Genomic DNA, 20,249 nt, shown 5'->3' on the forward strand with positions numbered 1-20,249 from the left:
GCTTCAGATATTGCCTCATAATTGTCACCTTTAACCAAGATGACTGTTTTCACCACATGACCCCTTTCAAAATAAATCTAAGCCCTTTGTGACCCATTACACATGCCACTGAGTTATGAGATGTTTCACCAAAGAGTGAATATCCCTTCTGGGACTGATTCACTATGAGCACATATTTTACTGAACAAAGCCATACAATTATGCCCCATCAACAAATCTTTGATTCGTCCATATACAGTAGTGTGTTGTGACATACAGATAGCCAAACAAGGAATTTCAATATTTGTCATATCACCCCACATGCCAAATTATATTTCCTCATATGAAAGGGGTTAAGCACCCTGTTGTTTTCTCATATGTTCAACACAAACTTGCAATGATTCGCAGCAGTTAATTCTTAAACTAATATATACGACTACTGGAGCTTCTCAGTTTCCCAGTAATAGGTTTGCCAAATAATTAGTTCGTTTTTTTTTTCAGATGCAAGTCTGTCTCAACGTGATATTATAACTCAAATTACAGCTCCACTCGTACTTGTGTGAAATCATGCATGGTGCGTTTTGCCCAAATTCTGCATTCCCTCCTATTTCATGCCTCTTACGCTTGTTGTCGGATTCCAATATGCCACATGTTAAGAGCTGCGGCCAGATGATTTGATTTGTGAGCACCGCGTACATGTTGCCTCATACATATTCAGTGCTCATTATCTCCGCACAATAACCCCATGTCTGATAACTGTCATTTTGAACGCGCAAAGAAAAGACTATCAAAGGAGATCATTATGGCTGTGTTTCTCAGATGTAGCGTAGCCACCCAGGCTAATTTCTGCAGCACTGCCATGATTGCATACTGTACATGTGGAACGAGATTACTTCTCACTCTGTGGGTGGCTTTTTCCACGTTTATTTCCCTCTCCAACACTCTGATTTTGGTGCCTTCTTTTCCTCCCCTCTTTCTTTTCCCTCACTTTTTCTTTGTTCCTTTCCCCTTATTCACAAATCCGCCATTTACCGCAATGTTAAGCACACATTCCGTTCCCTTTTTCCTGTTTCTTCAACTTCTTGACTTGTGTGCCAGTGTTAACCATTAACTTTTTGCAAGCTCCTTAGCCACTGACCCCTCCAAAGCATGCGACATGGGCACAGAAATAGCTTATGAGGTGCCTTGTACAGCTTCAACCCATATATCTCTCTGCCTTATCACAGACATACAGACTTTTTTTACTCCCTAATAGAGGTATTGGCTCCAAAATCTAGTATTGGTCAGACACTATTGCCTTGTACTAACACAGTCTGTGGCCCTGGGAGAGGATTGAATCAGTGCTACAACTTGTCAGTGATGTCGTAGCTCACGTAGGAAGAAGTGAAACAGAACAAGCGCAGGGCCTGATTAAAAAATTGTCATCCTTGAACGGTGTCACAATCTGTGCATGTAGCTGCGCGTGCCAGATAGCAATACTCCCTAGGGAGAAACACCCCCCTGCCCAATGCATAATGTATTAAAGCGGGCATGTGCACATATAAACACACATGTAAGAATGAACAAGCCACAGGGGAGGTAACAAAAGAAGTGCATTGCTGTTAAGTACAGATGCAGACAGTCCTTAATTTGCTGATGGCACCCGGCACATCACATTGCACCAACCTTTGAGTTTTTACAGTATATAGGGCAAACCCATGCACCCATCCCTACCTCCACCTGCTTCAGATGCCACACTTGATCTCACTGTTATCTATACTCATTCAATACCTTTGATTTTACACCCGAGAGAGCCTAAACTCGCTTTCATCATCCACCAGTTGAGCGAAAAAACATTTTTTTTGTGTGTGTACTGTGACTAATCATGCTGCACTTTGCCCGTACTTGATATTATGAACACGGCTCCACTGGAACAAATAATTTGAGAAATATGAAGTAATGTCTTTGTTAACCTAAAAACAAAACAGATGCATATGCATGAAATCACATTTTAATTTTGTCATTTAAATCATCTCTTGCTCTTCATTATGTAAGTAAACATTACAGCACTGAGTTTTAATTGGTATTAATTCATGCTTTTTGCCCCTCGGATATTAAGCTGCAGTAAAAATCACACTCGCAGGAGGACGGGAAGGAGAATTGGAATTAGGCTCATTTCCAAACGTGGAACAAACCGCGGAAAACAAATCACTGCAGCGTAATTCATTCCTGGTGCAAGGATACTCTTGATAAAATAGAATGCAAACCGGTCCATACAAGGACGAGCTCCAATTTCCTGTTTTTGTCTTCAAATGGTAAGAAAATTGAAAAATGCTCATCCTTACAACCCTCAAACCCCAAATTCCAAAAAAAAGGCCAAATCTTTTATGCAGCCTTTACGGCAAAAAGAAAAAGAAATTTCATCTCAAGATTTCATCAACCTCCAATATGCTGTTTTATGTAAATTGCGTTACTATCCATCTCCCACGTTCTCCTTGTTTCAAGTTGAAAAATACATTACTTGTTTGCTTAAGTGCTTTTTTTTAATTAATTTTTTTACTATCACTATGATCAACAGACAATATTCTGCCAAAACGGAAAGTTGTCATCAGTCTGATGGTGTTAACCTGGTGGCCGGTATGTTCACACTGCAGTTCAACTCTATTCGTACTCACTATTAATACACCTACAATAAGTAGAGCCCCAGGGATCCATTCAAGCAGCGATTGCTTGGTTTCCTATTCATTACAAGAGATAGTATTTTCAAGGTGTTCTCACATCAGTTTGTTCTGTATCTCAAGTGAAAGGAGCACATAGATGTCGTACCGTGAGCTGCTATGGAATAATTGAAGTGCACTCAAGTGTTCACATGAATGGTGCTTTCTAAAGTTAAGAAAGGGATAAAGAAGTGTACTTTATATTATCCAGTGTACCCTGCAAGACAGCAGCATAGTGACTTTATATATATATATATATATAGTCCTACTGGTTTTAAATACACACAGTGCCTGCAACACAAACAAGCCTTAGATGTGTTTTTTTGTTGAACGTGTTGACAAGCAAACTAGTAAAATTTTATTTTTACAAAACAGATTTATAAAAGAGTAAATGCAGAATAATAAAAATATCTACATGCTATTCTCACAGCACAGTGGAATGTATTGTGTCTTAGGTACAGTTTTGAGGTGCACCAGTATTTATAGTTAAAATTTGCTTCACTTTAACAAGCAGCGACCTGAAAATGCTGCTTACATTATGATACATCAGTGATAATGTAGCATAATACAAAGATGATACTTTTTGTACATCTACCAGTCCGTACATTTTAGATTTCTAAAGATGATCCTTTGAATGAAAACTGGTGTGAGGAGGTGTGTAAGAATTGTGTCTTTGTAAAAAAATGTCCTACATGTTCACATCTGTCTCATCTATATCAAATCTACAAGACGACCACCAGTTTTCTGACACCAAAATATCTCCCTCAGGACGTACGCATGTGTTTTATATTGATTCTCCTGCCCCCTCAACTTCAGTGTTTTCTTTGTCTGAGCACTAAATAACCTCCGTTTCCTGAGAGGTTCGGATTAGCGAGGTTCCTCTGCAGTTTGTCTCACTTCACAATGCTAAACTTAGACTAGGTCTCCCCTCCGGTGTGCAGTTAGGCAATTCTATCTGATAATGTGTGGTAAAAGAAGACTGAGGAAAAGACCTCTTTCCCCTCGCACAAGACGAAAATCAGCCTGTTGTTTCTTTTCTTTGACCTCAATTACTGTCAGGGCACGTGTTACTATAGGGGCATGTTGAGTCATGCCTGCTCTGGGAGTGTGTGTACGCCTGTGTGTATCTTCTGTGTGTATGTGTGTCAGGGATTGTGTTCATTTTAGTCCAGGAGGCACTTTACAGTAGGAGGGGGCCAAGGTGCATTAGTCTTGGCTGAGATGTTCCCTTGAGTGATGCCGGCACATGTGGGTGGGTTACAGGAAGGAGGGAGAAGGAGCGGGAGGAGGGAGAGGGCTATGATAGGAGAAGGAAAAAGTAACGATGTCAGACATGACGGGAGCTGAACAAAACCCAGTTCGCTGTCAGGAGCCGCTGCCGCAGCAGCTGCCGGCTCCACAGCTTCACCTCCGGCTTGGACCATCTGACAAAACGGCGCTTTGCTGAAAGGAAACAGCACACACGTCTCTGCTGTGTTTACACTGAGGAAAAGGAAAATTGGGAAATGACCAAAAATTTTGCTCAGAATCGGTGCCTGATGTATTTTTGAAACTCTACCAAAAGTTCCATTTCAATTTGACAAATTTTCAGCCAGTCTCAATAAAGATACAAAGCGCTTGAACCACACTGAGGGGAATGATGTCTCCTAAGCTGTAGTGGATTTGACCTGAGAAACTAATGTTGTAATTTGCACAGCAAAGTGGTTTTAAAAACAAGACCTTGATGGGAGACTTGCTTCGCATTTCCTCATTTTTTTTTCTCTTGCCATGGCTATGCACTTAATGAATTGAGGTAGCGATTAATTAAACGAAAGTGCTCGCTGGATGGAAAGACACTTCACCTCTGTGTTCTGAGTATGTGAATCAAGCCTTTATGGAGTACTTGTATTTGTTCCGTGTGTGTACGCAAACATGAAGCTTCTGTCTACCGCAAGCATATCACGAGGGGGGAGGAAGTTGCTGTGCTCTGCAGATTTCCCTCCATCTAGTGACCAATTTATTAACTTTCACAGTTATTAACTTTCACTGTGTCAATACATCGTTACAGCAGGAAAGGGAAAAAGCAATACACCGCTGCTCTATAATGACTACTATCTTTTTGATTTGGCCAGGTGGAAGTTGTATAAAACAACAGATCAGATATTTACCATACGAGGAGGCCGGTCCAGTAAGCCACAGTAGTTTATTACCATTGCACCGGTCCTTCCTGTGAACTAATTTGTTAACACAGAAGAGCTAATTTCCCCGCAGGCATCATGGGCAGTTTGACTGACGGTTTGAAGTACGCATTTGCACGTTGCTGCCCTGCAAAAAAACACCATCAGTCCCACCCCCCTCCCCTCTTCCCTCTGCTGGAATTTGCAAGTGCGTGGTGTGTTGCCAATTAATGTGTTCAAATGTCTGTCAGCGAATGCAAGTCGGAGCAAAACAAATGGCTTGTTCATTCGCCGCGTTGAATGGATATCTGTGCCCTGTCATAATGAGTAATGCTAATTGTGCTTAGCAGCATCATTGGTCAAAGTGTCAAAAGCCATCAAGTCGATTTGAGGAGTTTGTCACAATCGCTCATGAATTCATCATTACAGAGGTGCTATCTGTCATCCAGCTGCATGTCTCAATAAAATGGCTTATTCAGTCTAATTTGTAAAGCTTTTAAACTTCAAAAAAAAGTTGTCTGACCAGCCCGGCGGAGTGTTTCTCACACCACAGATTCGTCCCATGCAGCCCACACGTTGTTTTATCGATGGCGTTCTCCTAAAAGCTCTATCTGCAGAGTTCTTTGACAGTTAAGTTCCTGGATAATTTTGCACTCTGCGTAAAAGCTTTTGAGATTTCGCTTGCCTTAGGCCATATGTAAACGTAATTTACTTGGGAGAACAATTTGCCTGAACTGTTTCTCACTTTAAGATAAATAATCCCTCATGCATTATTGAAAATGCTATACTTTTTTTCTTTTTTTCCCCCGAGTTACAATTCGTAAGATTTCTCCCCGTTGTTGCAAAGTCTAGCAAACGACTTATTCTGACCCCTCCCACCACCAGACAATGCCATTTATTGCAAACTCGGAAGTGGGTGTGACAGGCTCCCATTGGCCTAATCAAATAACGGTATCCAGATTCATGTGCTAATTAATCACTAGCTCTGGGGGCTGGACCCATCCAGCGATTCTCGGTGGAAAAAGAGACATTTGATCTGTTGAATCAGCTCCCTCACCGTCTCCTCCTCTCCCTTCCATCTATCTTACATTAATTCAATGAAGTCAGAGTTTATTAGAACGTAACCCCCCCCCTCCACCCTCTCTTTCTCCGTCTCTCTCTTTCTCTTTAACACACACCCACACACTGTAAGTTTGTATCATCTGCTACAGAATGTGAGCATCTTTTTTCAAAGAGTAAAATATTTTTAATTGCCTAAACATTTCTGGGAACATATTTGGCGCTTTGCCCAACTTCCCGGCTGCCTGATTGTAGAGAGCATGATTATTTATTGGGAAATTATCTGCTGTGTCTGAGCTCAAAGATCTGAAACTATGTTTCTCATGTTGAGAGCTGTCATAAGTCTCTGACGTGTTTATCCTAGTGATGGTGGCTCATTCAGTCAGGCTCATTGTAATTATGTACGGTGGTTGACCTTAACTCTTCCTCCCTGACATGTTTTCTTGAGACATGAAATGAAATACAAGCTCCCCGAGGCCTCTGTTTTGTTACTAATGATGACTTTTAAATGTCATTGTTACTCTGCTCCGTCTGCACTTGGCTGCCCGGTGGTTTAGAGAAGGTAATGGGTCTCTGCTCTGTGTCACTGACCCCAGAATGAGCTCTGCTTTTAAACCGCAACATTTCTCACTATTAAACCCACAATCAATACTCCGAAGCATTTCCCCCTCGGACTGGTTTTTAAAAGCTCTGCGGGGGAGCGACATTTTCCAAATGAACATTTTTCTTTCTGACCTTTCTCTTGCCCTTTTTGCTGAGTAATTGCAGTTTTTGAAATATTCATTTGTGAGTTATGTCATTTGCAAGCATCGTGATTGAAAACACTGCTCGGTGGTGTCAAAGTAATGGAAGTATCCAGCATAACCTTTGCAGTTTGCTTTTCCCAAACTACTACTCTGTCTTTTTTTCCCCCCTCTATATTCAGCAGTGCACTTGTCAGAGGAATTATCCAGGGAGAATCTTCAGCAGAGAAAAAAAAGAGATACGCACTGCATATAACTACTCCTCTTAAGTATAGACTGAAAAGGGGGTGAAGAGAGATGAATGGAATAGAACATGGGAACTTAGATAAAAGGATGGACTTTCAATAGGACTATTTTGATTTTCGATAGCTCTGTCAATGAGACATACAGGTAGACATCTGTACGTGCGAGTGAGACAGGATGCTGGCTCTGGCACCCGAGGAATATGAGCCCTATCAATCACCGCCTCCAGGCACAAATGTAATTACACTACAGTTGTTGACCAGCCGGGTAATCCGAGACATCACTGGCATGCATTTACTTGCTTACATTAGGGGATTGCTGGTGCCCATGTTGACGGCATCATGGTCGCTACTCTCTGATGTTTTTTTAATGTTTCTTTTGGGGACGCTGGCCTGAAATGAGCCCTTGGCTTTTTGCAGAGTTGCAACGCCTACAATTTTTTAATTTCAGGTCACAGTAAGTCATAGAGGTCGAATTAATCAAGATATAATATAAACATATAAACATCTTAACAATACTTTTTGTGAGGAGGTTTTACACTTGCAGCTTTTGAAAGAGGAAGAAACCACACATGCAGATTTTTATTTTTTTAAATTTATAGTCAGTTACTTGTTTGTAATTTATCTAAGTGTACCTGCTCGAGACAACCTATGTTATCTATCTGCGGTTTCAAAGAAGTTTGGTCTGATCCAGACCAGTATATTTCAGGGGGCGGAATAAATCTTCCTATTAAGAGGAAGATAATTGATGGCTTTCATCACCAGAATGAATGCAGTTATTCTGATCTGTAATGTTTCGATGGTAAGTGCACTTTACTGTGTTAGAGTTTGAATGATTCACGAGACAAACTGAAATGACACGATAATGAGGGGCTTCTTTTGTTGTTTCACCTCACTGTGTGTCTTTTCTTGTTTCTTGTTTATTGTTAGGGAAAGATTAAAAGATTAAAAAGTGATGCCTGAAAATGGTGGTGATTTGATACCCTCACAAAAATGCAGTGTACTGACCACTTGTGCCTGTATGACACATAATAGAATAAAAGACATTCTTATGGGAATTCATCATATGTAAAATACGGTTTCATATGTAATATTACTTTTGTTTCAGCAAAACAAAATAGACTGGATGTACTTGTAGGGAATATTTTTTGAGTACACATTTTTATCTTGGTAAGACCTTACATTACATTAAAACATTTCATAAATAACTGAACACAACACTAGCAAACAGTGGCTTATTTACACATTTGATAGATCTTTCTTGCCACTGTTTTGCTCTCCACTCTTAAGGGAAGCTACTAGATGTTACATATTCACCATGCCATTGCATGTTGGGCAGGCAGCATATAGTCGGTTTTTTGAATGTTTTGTTGCAACACTGATTTGGGTAGTGAAAGTGAAAACAGTAAAGTCGTTAGCTCTAAAAACCAAAATAATTAACTAAGATGCTAAAATTTTCTGTAGCAGGAAGGGAAAAAAAACACCCTGTCAGTCAATCCCTCCTTTTCCACATTACATGTATTGATTTGACCCATGACATTACAATATTGATAAATAAAAATTCCTTCAGACATGCTGTCATTTTTAGCATTCCCCTTTAATATATTGAAAAGTATGTCAAGCAATCAGACCTCGCCCAAAGTTCACAATCAATCACTACGACTGTACTTGCATTCCTTGTGTGCTTTTACTCCAAATAGAGTAAATCGTGTCGACATTATTGCACCTGCTGCAGCTATTTTAAGACGTGTAATTAAGTCTAACTCAGAAAAAGCAAGAGAACTGGGCGGGTACAGAAAGAAAATGCCATGTGAGTCAACATGAGGTTAAATATAACTTCTGTCACAAAATAGTCATTATTAGGCGTTTCAAGAGGATGAGCAATTTTTCCATCACCTGGAACCACAACAGTGTTTTGTAATATGATGATTGCATAGCCGAGCAAAAAGTAAGGATAGGATATATCGTGCTATCGAATCACATTTCAGACAGAGCTACATCTGCCATTTCATTCAGTTCAATTTATTTGTCACATCAAATAAAAAAGAACGATTATAGTGAAATCTATTTCTGTTAGCTCCTACTGTATTTTCTTAGTCAAACTAAATAAGAAATACTAATAGGAATAATAAAAAAAGAATAACTAGTAATAATAGAATAATAATTACAATTGTACCAACAAAAACAACAATAGCAATGATGAATAAATAGTCCTGGACAGTGCCCTCATTTAGGATCTCCGTGGCCCGAGGGTAGAAGCACCTGTCTGGTGTATCAGGAACCTTCCTCTTGATCGTGGCAGAGAGAAAAGGACTTTATCCTGATGGCTGGCATGCTTAATGATTCTCCCAGATGTATTTTTGCAGCATCTGGTATCATAGCCTAAAGCATGCAAAAAAAATAGATGATTAACGTCATAAATGAAACTGTTTATTTGTAATACATAATTAGACATAATAAGACAAAATAATTTCCACCCCATGTCCACGTCCTTTTTCTTTTCTTCAGCTGAAACATCAGTTACATGATGACAAATGGTCGTTTGATTGAGATGTGGTTGGAAATTCGTAAAAAAGCTACTAAGTGGACCTGAAATGATCCTAAAATTATTTGACATCACACACTTCATATTTGCCTATTTTTTACTTTGATATAAGCTCCATTTAGTTGCTGTTCTGGAGCTTTCACTCACACAACATGAGGGGAATTTGAATGTCCTAGAGAACCTTGTGCACACATTTATTTTAAAAATGTTTACTTTATTGTTCGAGGTAAATGTGGCTATTTACCCTGATCGATTTCAGGTGGTATTGCCTCAGCCTATTTTCACATGTGGGTGCACTCTCTCTCTCTCTCTTTCTTTTCTCTCTCCCTCTCTTTCTGTCTCTGCTCCATGATAAATGTCTGTGCTGCACGTCGTCTAGCGGTGGCTCTCGCAGCTCAGACACTCGTCTGAAAGGATGTTTATAAAAATCTATAACTGCCACAGTCCTCCTACAGTCACTCAGGCCAATGTTTACGTTTCTCGCTCATTTTTTATTCTCGCTGTAAACACACAACTCCTCGCAGCCTGTCGTGCACACGCCCCCCCATCCCCGTGCGCGATTTTGAGCCTCCACAGATGTGTGTGGGTGTGCGAGCGTGCGCCTGTGTCAAGGAGAGGGAAAAAACAGCAACCTCCGAACTGCTGCCGCTCAGTCCCACTAGCCCTCCCGGCCATTTTGGCTCTGCGGTAAACAGCACATTTTTTGCCAAACAGACTCTCGGCTTTGGCTGGAAGCACAGAGCACCTTTTGACCTTCTGCCTTCTGTCTGCATGTAGCTTAACTGAAGTGCATTGTGTCACCTTAAAAGACAAAGCCTGATGCAGCTTGTAGGTTCTAGTCAGGAGGGAGGGATGTGGTTTTACATGAGACACACTCTGCTGTGCTTTCTTTGTCTCTGCATCTTTGTACGTCTCTTAATTTCTCAGTCGAATGCCCATGTAATGAATGTTTATTTTCTCACAGCCAAATGCAAACACCGTGTCTATTTCCTTATGTTTGATCTCTGCCAATCTTCTACTCTCTCTTTCTACAACCCCTGGCTTCTTGAGGGCCCCTGAAGTATTGCTCATCCTCCCACTCCAAACAGCCAGCGTCCTGTCCGCCCACACTATCTAGTCTAGGGTGGACAACCTCTTCTCATATGTCTGAGTGTCAGACCTTTTGATTGCAGGTCGTCCCATCTGTTCTTGTATTTTCCTGCAGGAATATACAGATTTTTTTTCTCCCACAAACACGGGATTAAGTTGTTTTAACACTCAAGTGTAGAAATACTTACAAATAAAATACTACCAACGCATATATAGATATATAAAAAAAACAAAAAAAGGATTCAGAATATCACAGACTTGTTTTTTTTTTTCCCTTTCACTCTGCAGCCTTCAGTCGAGCACCCATCCCCATGGCGGTGGTGAGGAGGGAGCTGTCGTGTCTACCCCATCGAGCTGCGCTGCCCGGGCACGGACGTCATCATGATTGAAAGCGCCAACTACGGTCGCACCGATGACAAGATCTGTGATGCAGACCCAGCACAGATGGAGAACACGCGGTGTTACCTGCCAGATGCATACAAGATCATGTCTCAAAGGTAAGGACACGTTGGTATTAATTAATTTTCACAGATATGTATGAATTTTGGTGAAGGGACTATATATATACACATATATTTGTGACTTGTGTTAAGCAAGTGTTCTTCATTAGTAGTCCACAGCAGAAGAAGTTGTGTTATTGTCCTGCATGTGTGGCCTCCTGACATTGCTCGTGCACATTTTCCCTGAAGGTAACATCAGTTAGGAAGTAAACAAATGGTTTAGCGATGAGGCAACCCCAAAGGCGAAAGAAGCAAAGTCTCCTTTTATCTGTGTTTGATAAGAGCTTTGATCTGAAGCTTTTCAGATTGACAAAAGGTTCATTCAAATATATCCTGAGTACACACACGCAGCTAATGTGTGGTGTCCTCTGTCGTGCTGATCCGCTTTATATTTTGCCATGGTGCGATCTTATTTCCTGACCTTGTAGTGGGATGAACGTGATGTCGGCGCTGTAAAAGCAGGTAATAAGTAAAACCTCTCTGCATGTTCCCTGATTGTTCGATGAGATTATTTGTGAAATCTGAACCTGGACTTTTTCAGAGCGTATTGTTTTGGTCAGTTGTGACATCAGTGATTCAGCACAAGCACTGATGTGGTTGCAGGAAAGTGTTTTTGGACGCCTCCGTCTTGGAAAATTGACATGGAGACTAATTACCTAGGCAAAGTGTAATAAGTCAGTTATGTTAATGAGTGTTTGTGTGTGTTTGAATTTGATTACAAAAAGTAATAACTGGTTTATTCTCTTTTATAAAATACAAATGATATACACCGTAGCTCTAGTAATGTTTAGGCTTTAAACACATGATTTTCAATATATTTAGGGTAACAGTTCTTTCATATCGATGATGACGACAAATGACTAATGAAAGGGCACTGATCTTATCCTCACTCAGAGTAAATGAATATGAATATTTGAATGTATGAATATGTACACACACAGCCACACTCACAAGCAAAATAAGCTTTACGCTGTTGAGTAATTGACTCAAGGAGCTGTGTTTCAAACATAATCTTTAGTTAATGAGAGACTCTGTAATTCACACCTGAGGTCAACTGAAATGGAATTAAATGCTGCTCTCCTCAAGACAATGTTTGACTTCATGAAACAATTGTTTATTGATCTTATTTCAGACAATATGGAAATGTAGTGGGTTTGTGGAAAAATGGCACACAGTATCACAGACGCTTTCTCAATGATTTCTCTTTAATTGACACATTCGAGGACTGGAGATTTGCAAAAAGTAGGGAAAAAAAGTTAAGAAACATATCTCTTTTATGGATTAATTGGGTCATGAACCCAGATAAACTATTAATGCGTCCAAACATAAACCTCAGCAAACCTGGCTGCTAATCTATATTAAACATAGATTTGATCCAACACGAATTAATGTTCATTGAATACATTATACATTATTTGTCAAAAGAAAAATGTGAGTCCAATGAGCTTTGCTGCCATATGTGAGTCTTATTTCCAGAATTATGACCCTGTTGTGTAGAAACCGGGACATGGAGACCTATTTGTCAGGGCAGACAGAGTATAGTCTTACTGTGCGTTGGCTTTTGCAGCATAATGGATCGCTAACATTAAGGTAATATATACACAAGTTTCGGGGGTTTTAACCAAGTAGTCTATATTCAAGAAAATGTAGAGCTCAAGACAAGTGTGGAGGCAATATATTTATAGTCCATCTTAACTCTTTTGTTGACTTATTGCGGCACTTAGAAGGGATGGACTTGATCTAAATTGCTACTCTATGTTAACATTTCTCTACCTCTTTTTATATCCAAAGCTTTAGTTCCACATAGAACAGACCCCTTTGAGAATACTAATGGACCTTTGGGCTTAATCAAACAATTGCTCTTGGCTTTTTTAGTTTGGTGCCATAGAGTTCAGATAATCAGCTGTGTGAAAAGCAGCTGATGGTAAAAAGAGGCAGTTTGAAACATGTTGTCAGATAATTGATGCACCCTGTAGCTCCCTTGTTCTCCAGCCGCCCACTCAGACTAAAAATCCCCGCAGGAATGAATCAACGGGTCCTGCTACTGTCAAGAACACAAAACTAACATAAAGTTCCAGGGAAAAGCAAGTCTTTTTAGCATCTCGTTGCTACCGGAGGCGTTCCGATGATGCTTAAAGGTAGCTACAAGCCGATTCAGAGCCAGAGCACTTTGTCTTGGAAGAGGAAGTTGCTAAGTGGATGAAAGGTGTGGGTGGTGTGAATTGAGAATGGGTGGGGAAGGAGGGTGCCAAAGAAGGGACGGGTGAGAGGACTCAATGATATTTGTGGCTGTAGCGACTCAGCCACGCATTAGCATGCGGAGGTTAGCACAACAAATGAACGCCTCCCCCGACTATTTCATTGTTGGGCTGTCAGAGCGGTTGCTAGGCACCTGCGGCTAAGCTCATTAGGGTTAAAAGGAAAACGAGAACAAAACAGAAACAAGCAATCTGAACAGAGATGCGATAAGGCCCAGGTTAAAGCCGGGGCACAAAGATTTGACTTGATACATCTTTTTTTTTGAGATGCATACTGTATGATCTCAGCGTGGATAATGTGATAATGTGATGAATAAACTGCAAAACAATGTCACATGTTGAACTACAGTGTTGCTTTCTCTTTTTGAATTATAACTTGCTTTGATGAGGTTTGCAACCAGTTGGCACAGTTCTTTAGTAAAATGTTGAATTTATCAGCACAAATATATATATATATATATATATATATATATATAATATTATTCACTAGCTTGTCTACTTTTGAGTCACAATGAGTCTCAATGAGTCACTTTACAAGCACAGTCTTTCATTAACATTTCAGCTTGATTTTCCTCCCCCGTCTCTCCCTTTCCTGTCTTCTTTTCTCTCCTTCTATAGATCACGTAGCATGTTTACATGCGCACTATAACCCAATCACTGGAAGCAGTCCAAACAATGTAATAGTGTGATTAAAGCATTTACATGGTTCGCACTAACCTGATTTCCCCAATAATGCTGGTTTCCATGACTCGTTTGATTACAGGCCTAATGTGTGAGAGGATGTGCTGTAGATTGCAGGAAACAATAGGGAGACAGAAAATGGGCAGAATTATTGAGGTTTTTTTGTTCTTTGTGATGATGAATTTGCATAATTACTCAACTATTTGTGCATAGACACTATAGCTCAAGTCAGTGCTCTATTCTTAGATACCAATATTAATATTTGAGAGTTTAAAAAATACAATAGCAATCTGTTGCCTATTTTTTCCCCCCATCTGAACACATAACATAAACATACATTTGTTAAAAATTTCCTTAAATTAGTTTTTTGATACACTGAAAAAGACACTTTAAGGCTGAAAAAGAAGAAATGTACCATTAAATTCTCATGTTAAATATAATTTTCTAACATCAGCATTACATCAGCATTTTGGTACTTTATTTTATTCTTTCTTGCTATTCTATATTTATATATATATATATATATATAGATATATATTATTCTATATATATATATATATATATATATATAATATATGATTAGATATATATATATATATATATATATATATATATATATATATTTCTATATATATATAAAATATGTAACATTAACAGCCCATTCAGTATAAACAAATAAACAAACAAATAAATTGCCAATAATGCTGAAACAAGTTTCGGAAAGATGTGAGCAAGTACGGAATATTTAGAAAACCCTTGTAGTTTAATTTGCATCAGAATTCTAAATTTGCAGTTTGATTGATGACAGAGAATTTATTGATGTCCTAAAACGGTAAGGTACGTTAATTTCTTCTATTCTAACCGCTGAAAATTTACTCTAAAAGTATACCACCATACACATTTAGTAGAGTCAACAAAAAGATTAGTGACTAATCTAATCTGAATAAGTTTCATTTCATTTCAATCTTAATTTATCAATGATAAACTGGTTAAAGTGTAATAATCGGAGCATTACCTTAAAATCTCATTAGCATGCTTGTGAATACATTGATAGTATTGGCCCCATTTTTTTTTTTTTCCCTAGCCTGTATACCACCTGCCTTTCTTGCTGGCACCAGTTAAGTCGTGGTGACTGGCAAGCGTGGTAGTTAGCATTCACATCCCGTCTGAAGATGAGCCACGCTGCTGCTGGCTTAGCCTGTGTGCCAGGCCCACATCCATCAGCAGCAAATGCCCAGCCATGTCACCGACTTTCGCGAGCTGTCAATATACATTTAGGTGGCTCAATCCGTCCGCTCCCCCCCCGGCCCCTTAGAGCTCTCCATTGATATTCAGCTATCAAACTCAAGCGCCACCTCGTCCAGTTTAGTCCCCTTTATAAAGGTGTATACTGTGCTACTTCGACAAGGTGTTTGGTTCCATTACAGTCTTTTAAGCGAGAGCTAATAGCACCCTGTACCTGAGTGATAGCACACCACTGAGCTTGTGAGTGCTGTAATGCATCTCAAAATGAAGGTTGTCTCACACCATGCTGTGACAGGATGAAATGAATGGCTCTCTTTCATTAGCCATTCCTCCCTTTTGTGCTGTGAACATCATGGCTGTGCAGAATCTACAGCCTCTGGATAAACATGTCACCTATAGGTGGTGCCGTGTTACAAGCTCCATGGAGGCTAATGATGCTGTAATTGAACCATGCTACCGAGGATTAATTTAGCACAATTTGAGGCCATTTGCATACCGTGTACACACACACACACACACCGCCGCCTGTGATTTGCAATCATTGCTATTCCCTTGTGGGATATTTTTGGAGCGTATTGTTTGGGAGCTGAGGCGTCTATTCAACCTGCCTCTCTCCAAAAACACGTATAGATCTAGTGCCATTTCCCACTGTGTGAAATTGCTGGAGAGGCCGGGCGCTTGTGCTATCAAACAACACTGACCCTTTTCTCATCAGAGCCCCAGTGTCTCTCTCCTCCTTTTTTTTTTTTTTTTTTTGTGCTCCCCTTTTCCTTTCCCCAAGGCGGTGTGGCCTTCACGGCCAGTAATTACAGGCTATATCAAAGCTATATATCACCTTATATCTCAGTAGACCTCAGCAGGCACCTTAAGGGACAGCTGATAGCATTGTGGCAGGCTTGTGCATGACCCCTGAAGGAGAAAAGCAGGTCAGGATTGAGCAACCCCACCCCTCCCCAAAGAAAAACACACATACACATTCTTGTCCCTATCTGTCCAGACTCTCTTTTTTGTGTCACTTTAATTTTTTTTTCCCCCCTTAGTCTCTCCGGGATTCTTTCCACTGCTGTGTCATCACACTTGTCATTTCAAGGAACAAAGAAGAACAAAACATATTTTTGTCTACTCGCATTTTGTGTTAATGTGCATGACACTAATGATGAAGGTTAATAGATATCACAGCTTGATGAGTCTCTCGAGGACGATAGAACTAAATTAGCGCAACCTGTGATTTGAACCTGCTGGCCGCGTGACAGTTGACATTTGACAACCCTCCTGTTAATGACGTTTATGTGGGAAATAAATACATCCAGGCCATTATTTACTTCACCACACTTAGGCTGGAATGCATGAGACAAATGGCTCCTCTCCCGTCGGATGAAAACATGTGCTGACGGAGGGACAAGAATGATTGAGGGATAAGAAGGGGAAAACAGATGGGAGGATCCTTCCTCCTTTGCCAGTGATCTTTCCCATACGTTCCAGTTCTCATTATCCTTGGCTTTTGACCTTATTTCAGAGTTGAAGGATTTGATGAGATATTTGTTTTAGTAGGAGAGCAGGATTAACCGAAGAATCCCCAGCGGTTCTTTCGCCCAGCCTTATTTAAATCCCCTCATCTCAGGCAGAATGTTATGGATTTTCCAGCAAGAAAAGAGGTCCATGCATTGCCCTGTTCCCAGAAATACTAAGGTATGACAAGCAAGGGGAAGTTAACATATACATAATGATACAGATTATGTAATGAAAGTTACAATTCTCATTAAATTCTTAACTTTGTGTATCATAAAACAAGAAACAATCAGTCAACAGTCTTGAAGCAACGAAGGATTAGTCAGTCCGGCTAAGAGGCAGTAAAATATATATACATACAAACACAAACATGACAACTGTAATTCCAAGCAGTTTAAAACACAAACACATGCCTACCTGTCCTCGCTTGCCCTCAGCTCTGAGGGTGGCCAGGCTCGTATGAGAGCACGACCATCTGCTTCATACTCTCCTACATATCCCTGCTATTGTTATGAGTTTTAGTTTTCTGTAGCACTTACACTGTACAGAATATGTGATACACTTAGCATATTTTAAATGGATGCTACATAAAAAAAACATATTTGATCAGACAGGAAAACAGTGTTTTAGGTTATGTGTCACAATAAAAAGTCATCGAACTGTTTGCATGGAAACAATGGATGCTATTTATGATTAATTATTTATCTTGAACACCAAAATTATGGCATCATATAATTAAAGTTAGTGATGTAAAGGTGCAATCTACTGATTTTACACATTAAGTCCAGTCTACTTGTCAACCCAGCCCGTGAACACAGTTTTATGACGTGTAATGTTATCTGTGGCCCTGAAGGAAGCCATTGAAAGTTTTAAAAAAAGTAACCCTGATGATGTCATCAGTGATTTTTAAAAAAAAATTAACAGAAAGCCTGCGTTACAAATTGAAGTAGTGGGGTTTAAAAGGACGGGGCATGCACTGTTAGAGTCATGGAGGATCTGACGAAAGATGCTATCAAGTTGCATCATGGGAAATGTATGTTCCAGGGTTTTTGGAGCTTAACCCAAATAAAAGTTCATAAAACAACTGGAAGTGCATCCTCCAACTTTAAGGAAGAAATGATAATTGCTGGTGTACCTCTTTAATAATCCTTAATATTGCCACCTTCAGTTGTTTATTCATATAGTACCCTTGACAGTCCTCAATATAAGCAAATATACGGCTGCCATTTTCATTAAGATAGAGCTTATCATGCTGAGCAGAAGTGAAAGTAATATCATCATTGTTCATGCATGAGCCCAAAGCCCTTTCAGATGTGGATTCCCTTGTTTAAAGTCAAGGTTTGCATAAACATTTAACTCCCCAAACAACGAGATGTCAGATGAATTAATGCATGATTTTAATGTTTGAAGTGCAAATATCATGCAGGTTCTGCTTTAAATTAAAAGTTCTATTAGGCAGATTGTAATGACAGGGGCGCTGTAGTATTTAATTATACAGATTGATCCGATACTGCTGGTACTTTTAAGGATTTGGTTCCAACTGGGAATCTAAAAATAGAAATACAACACAAAATCTATGCATATATGTATATAACATGTGTTCAAACCATGCACTTAACAGAATATAATTGCATATCAAGTGCATATTTACATCACTCAGCAGATTGTCTTTGTCAACCAGCTTTTTTGTATTTATGCAGGAGTCATTGGTTTGTCTTGCTTACTCTTGGTTGGAGGCTGTTTTTCCATGATACAATTATGTGTTGAGCACCTGACAATTACAGAACAAAAACATGACCGATGAGCGCAGCGGGGGACAACTGCCTGTTGTAATAGTATGAACAAATAGAGAATGGTGGGTGGTTTTGCAGCCAGCATTAATATGCAAGAGGGTATTAATAAAGGCTCTGACAGAAAGAGAAGATAAAGACTCACATTTGCTATAAAGCAAACTTGCAAAGTAATAAACACGTTTTCAAAGCCTTTCCTCTGTGCACGTCTGCTCCTTACCCTTGCATAACCCTCTTTTTCATGACGACTTTTTAAATCAAAGAGATTTATTTCTTCCACATTCTATTCTTTTCCTGCATTGGATGACATCAACTGACATTCATTATCCTGTCTCATTTTTCACCCCTTTCCTGCCACCAACCCTACTCCAATCCTCTTTGATAACAACCTGCCGCATTCAATTTTGGCCAATTAGTTGCTGTAAATTTCAAACTGGCAGCCTATCCAGTCAGCCCGGGTCTCCAGACATGGCCATACAAGTCTCTGTGGTGATTAGATGGAAAAAGGAAACCCTGGTTGGCAAATGGGAAATGTTTAAGGACATCTCCCCCCATACACAGCAGGATTGGTATCTCTCAGGAGATAAAGATAAAAGAGGAACGGATTGGATCCAACCAAGCCAGTGGTTTGTTGTCCATTTTTGGATTCCTGAGCTGAATGCCCCATGGACTTTGTTATGCTCCTATAAGTTTAGTGCTTTGCCAACAAATCCAGAAGTTTGAGGGTTTGACAAAAAAAGAAAAAGTCATTCCCTTCCCCCATATTACCCTCAGGATTCCTTAAAGTCTGGCCATTGGGTCTTTTGGTGTCAGATTAATAGCTGCCACAGTGGTGGCTCGCTAAACATGGGATTTAGGATCAGTCCATTTGTCAGCTAGGGGAGTCAGTTTCACTTGGATGAGTGCAAACAGTAAAGAAAGGGCTAATTCAGACAGGAGCAGGTGGTTAGTCAGAGTGCGGGGAGAAGATGAGGCTTTTTTCCTTCCTCTATCTGATATTTGCCCTTCTGTGCGCTCCTTCATCCTTGTTCTTCCAGTTTTCTGCTTCTTTTTTTAATTGGCAGGTGGGAGTAGACAACATACACATTTGATGTCTTCTGCTCTATCTCTTCCTTCTGCCCTGAAGCGCTGGATCTTTTTTTTTCCCCTCTAACATAGAGAGGGCATGAAACTTCTACTGACCTTTAATAACTTTCCTGGCTATTCATCATCTCTCCCCCAAGATAAAAACAACATCCTTTCATGCTGATTCATGACTCATTTTTGGAATGAGTTCCAAAACTTCTTGTGGCTCTTTCATCTCTTCAGTCTACCACTTTGACGCAGAAAGAACTTTCCTCTGATGCTTTCCTTGAGATTAACATCTGCAATTGTGGAGATATAGTCATCATACCAAATGTCGCCAGCTTGAGGGGGACCCTGAGTGAATTATTATGTTGATTCACAGTTTACATTACCTACTTATTGAAAGAATGTGCCCTGGCAAGCTGGTGTGGCAAAAAAGCAATGCAGTTCCATGCACAGGTAGAGCGGAGGAATCATGTAGTTGATAGTTTGGTGATTTCACCAGCAGAGGTTATGAAATGTGTGTTCAACTTTATTGTCATTGCACAAAGTACTAAGACAACAAAATGCTTCGCATAATATTTAGCATCTTACCAGAAATGTAAAAAGGCAGAGTATGTGCATATGTATAAGTCTATATACATAATAGAGTAGATATAAATATGAATTATGTTATAAAATATATACAGTAT

The 20,249-nt window shown here is 39.8% G+C and overlaps 1 protein-coding gene across 1 annotated transcript in view; it reads left to right on the forward strand.

Moving 5' to 3' along the window:
• Positions 1 to 1,135: 1,135 nt before the first annotated feature.
• LOC104933960 (adhesion G protein-coupled receptor L3-like) overlaps positions 1,136 to 20,249 on the forward strand; it is a 136,224-nt gene continuing 117,110 nt past the window's right edge. The window contains 3 exon segments of the mRNA XM_027278472.1: positions 1,136 to 1,166; positions 10,798 to 10,849; positions 10,851 to 11,006. Of these exon segments, the coding sequence (XP_027134273.1) occupies positions 1,136 to 1,166; positions 10,798 to 10,849; positions 10,851 to 11,006 (239 nt within the window).

This window comes from Larimichthys crocea, chromosome III (assembly GCF_000972845.2).
Source record: "Larimichthys crocea isolate SSNF chromosome III, L_crocea_2.0, whole genome shotgun sequence".
NCBI lineage: Eukaryota > Metazoa > Chordata > Actinopteri > Sciaenidae > Larimichthys > Larimichthys crocea.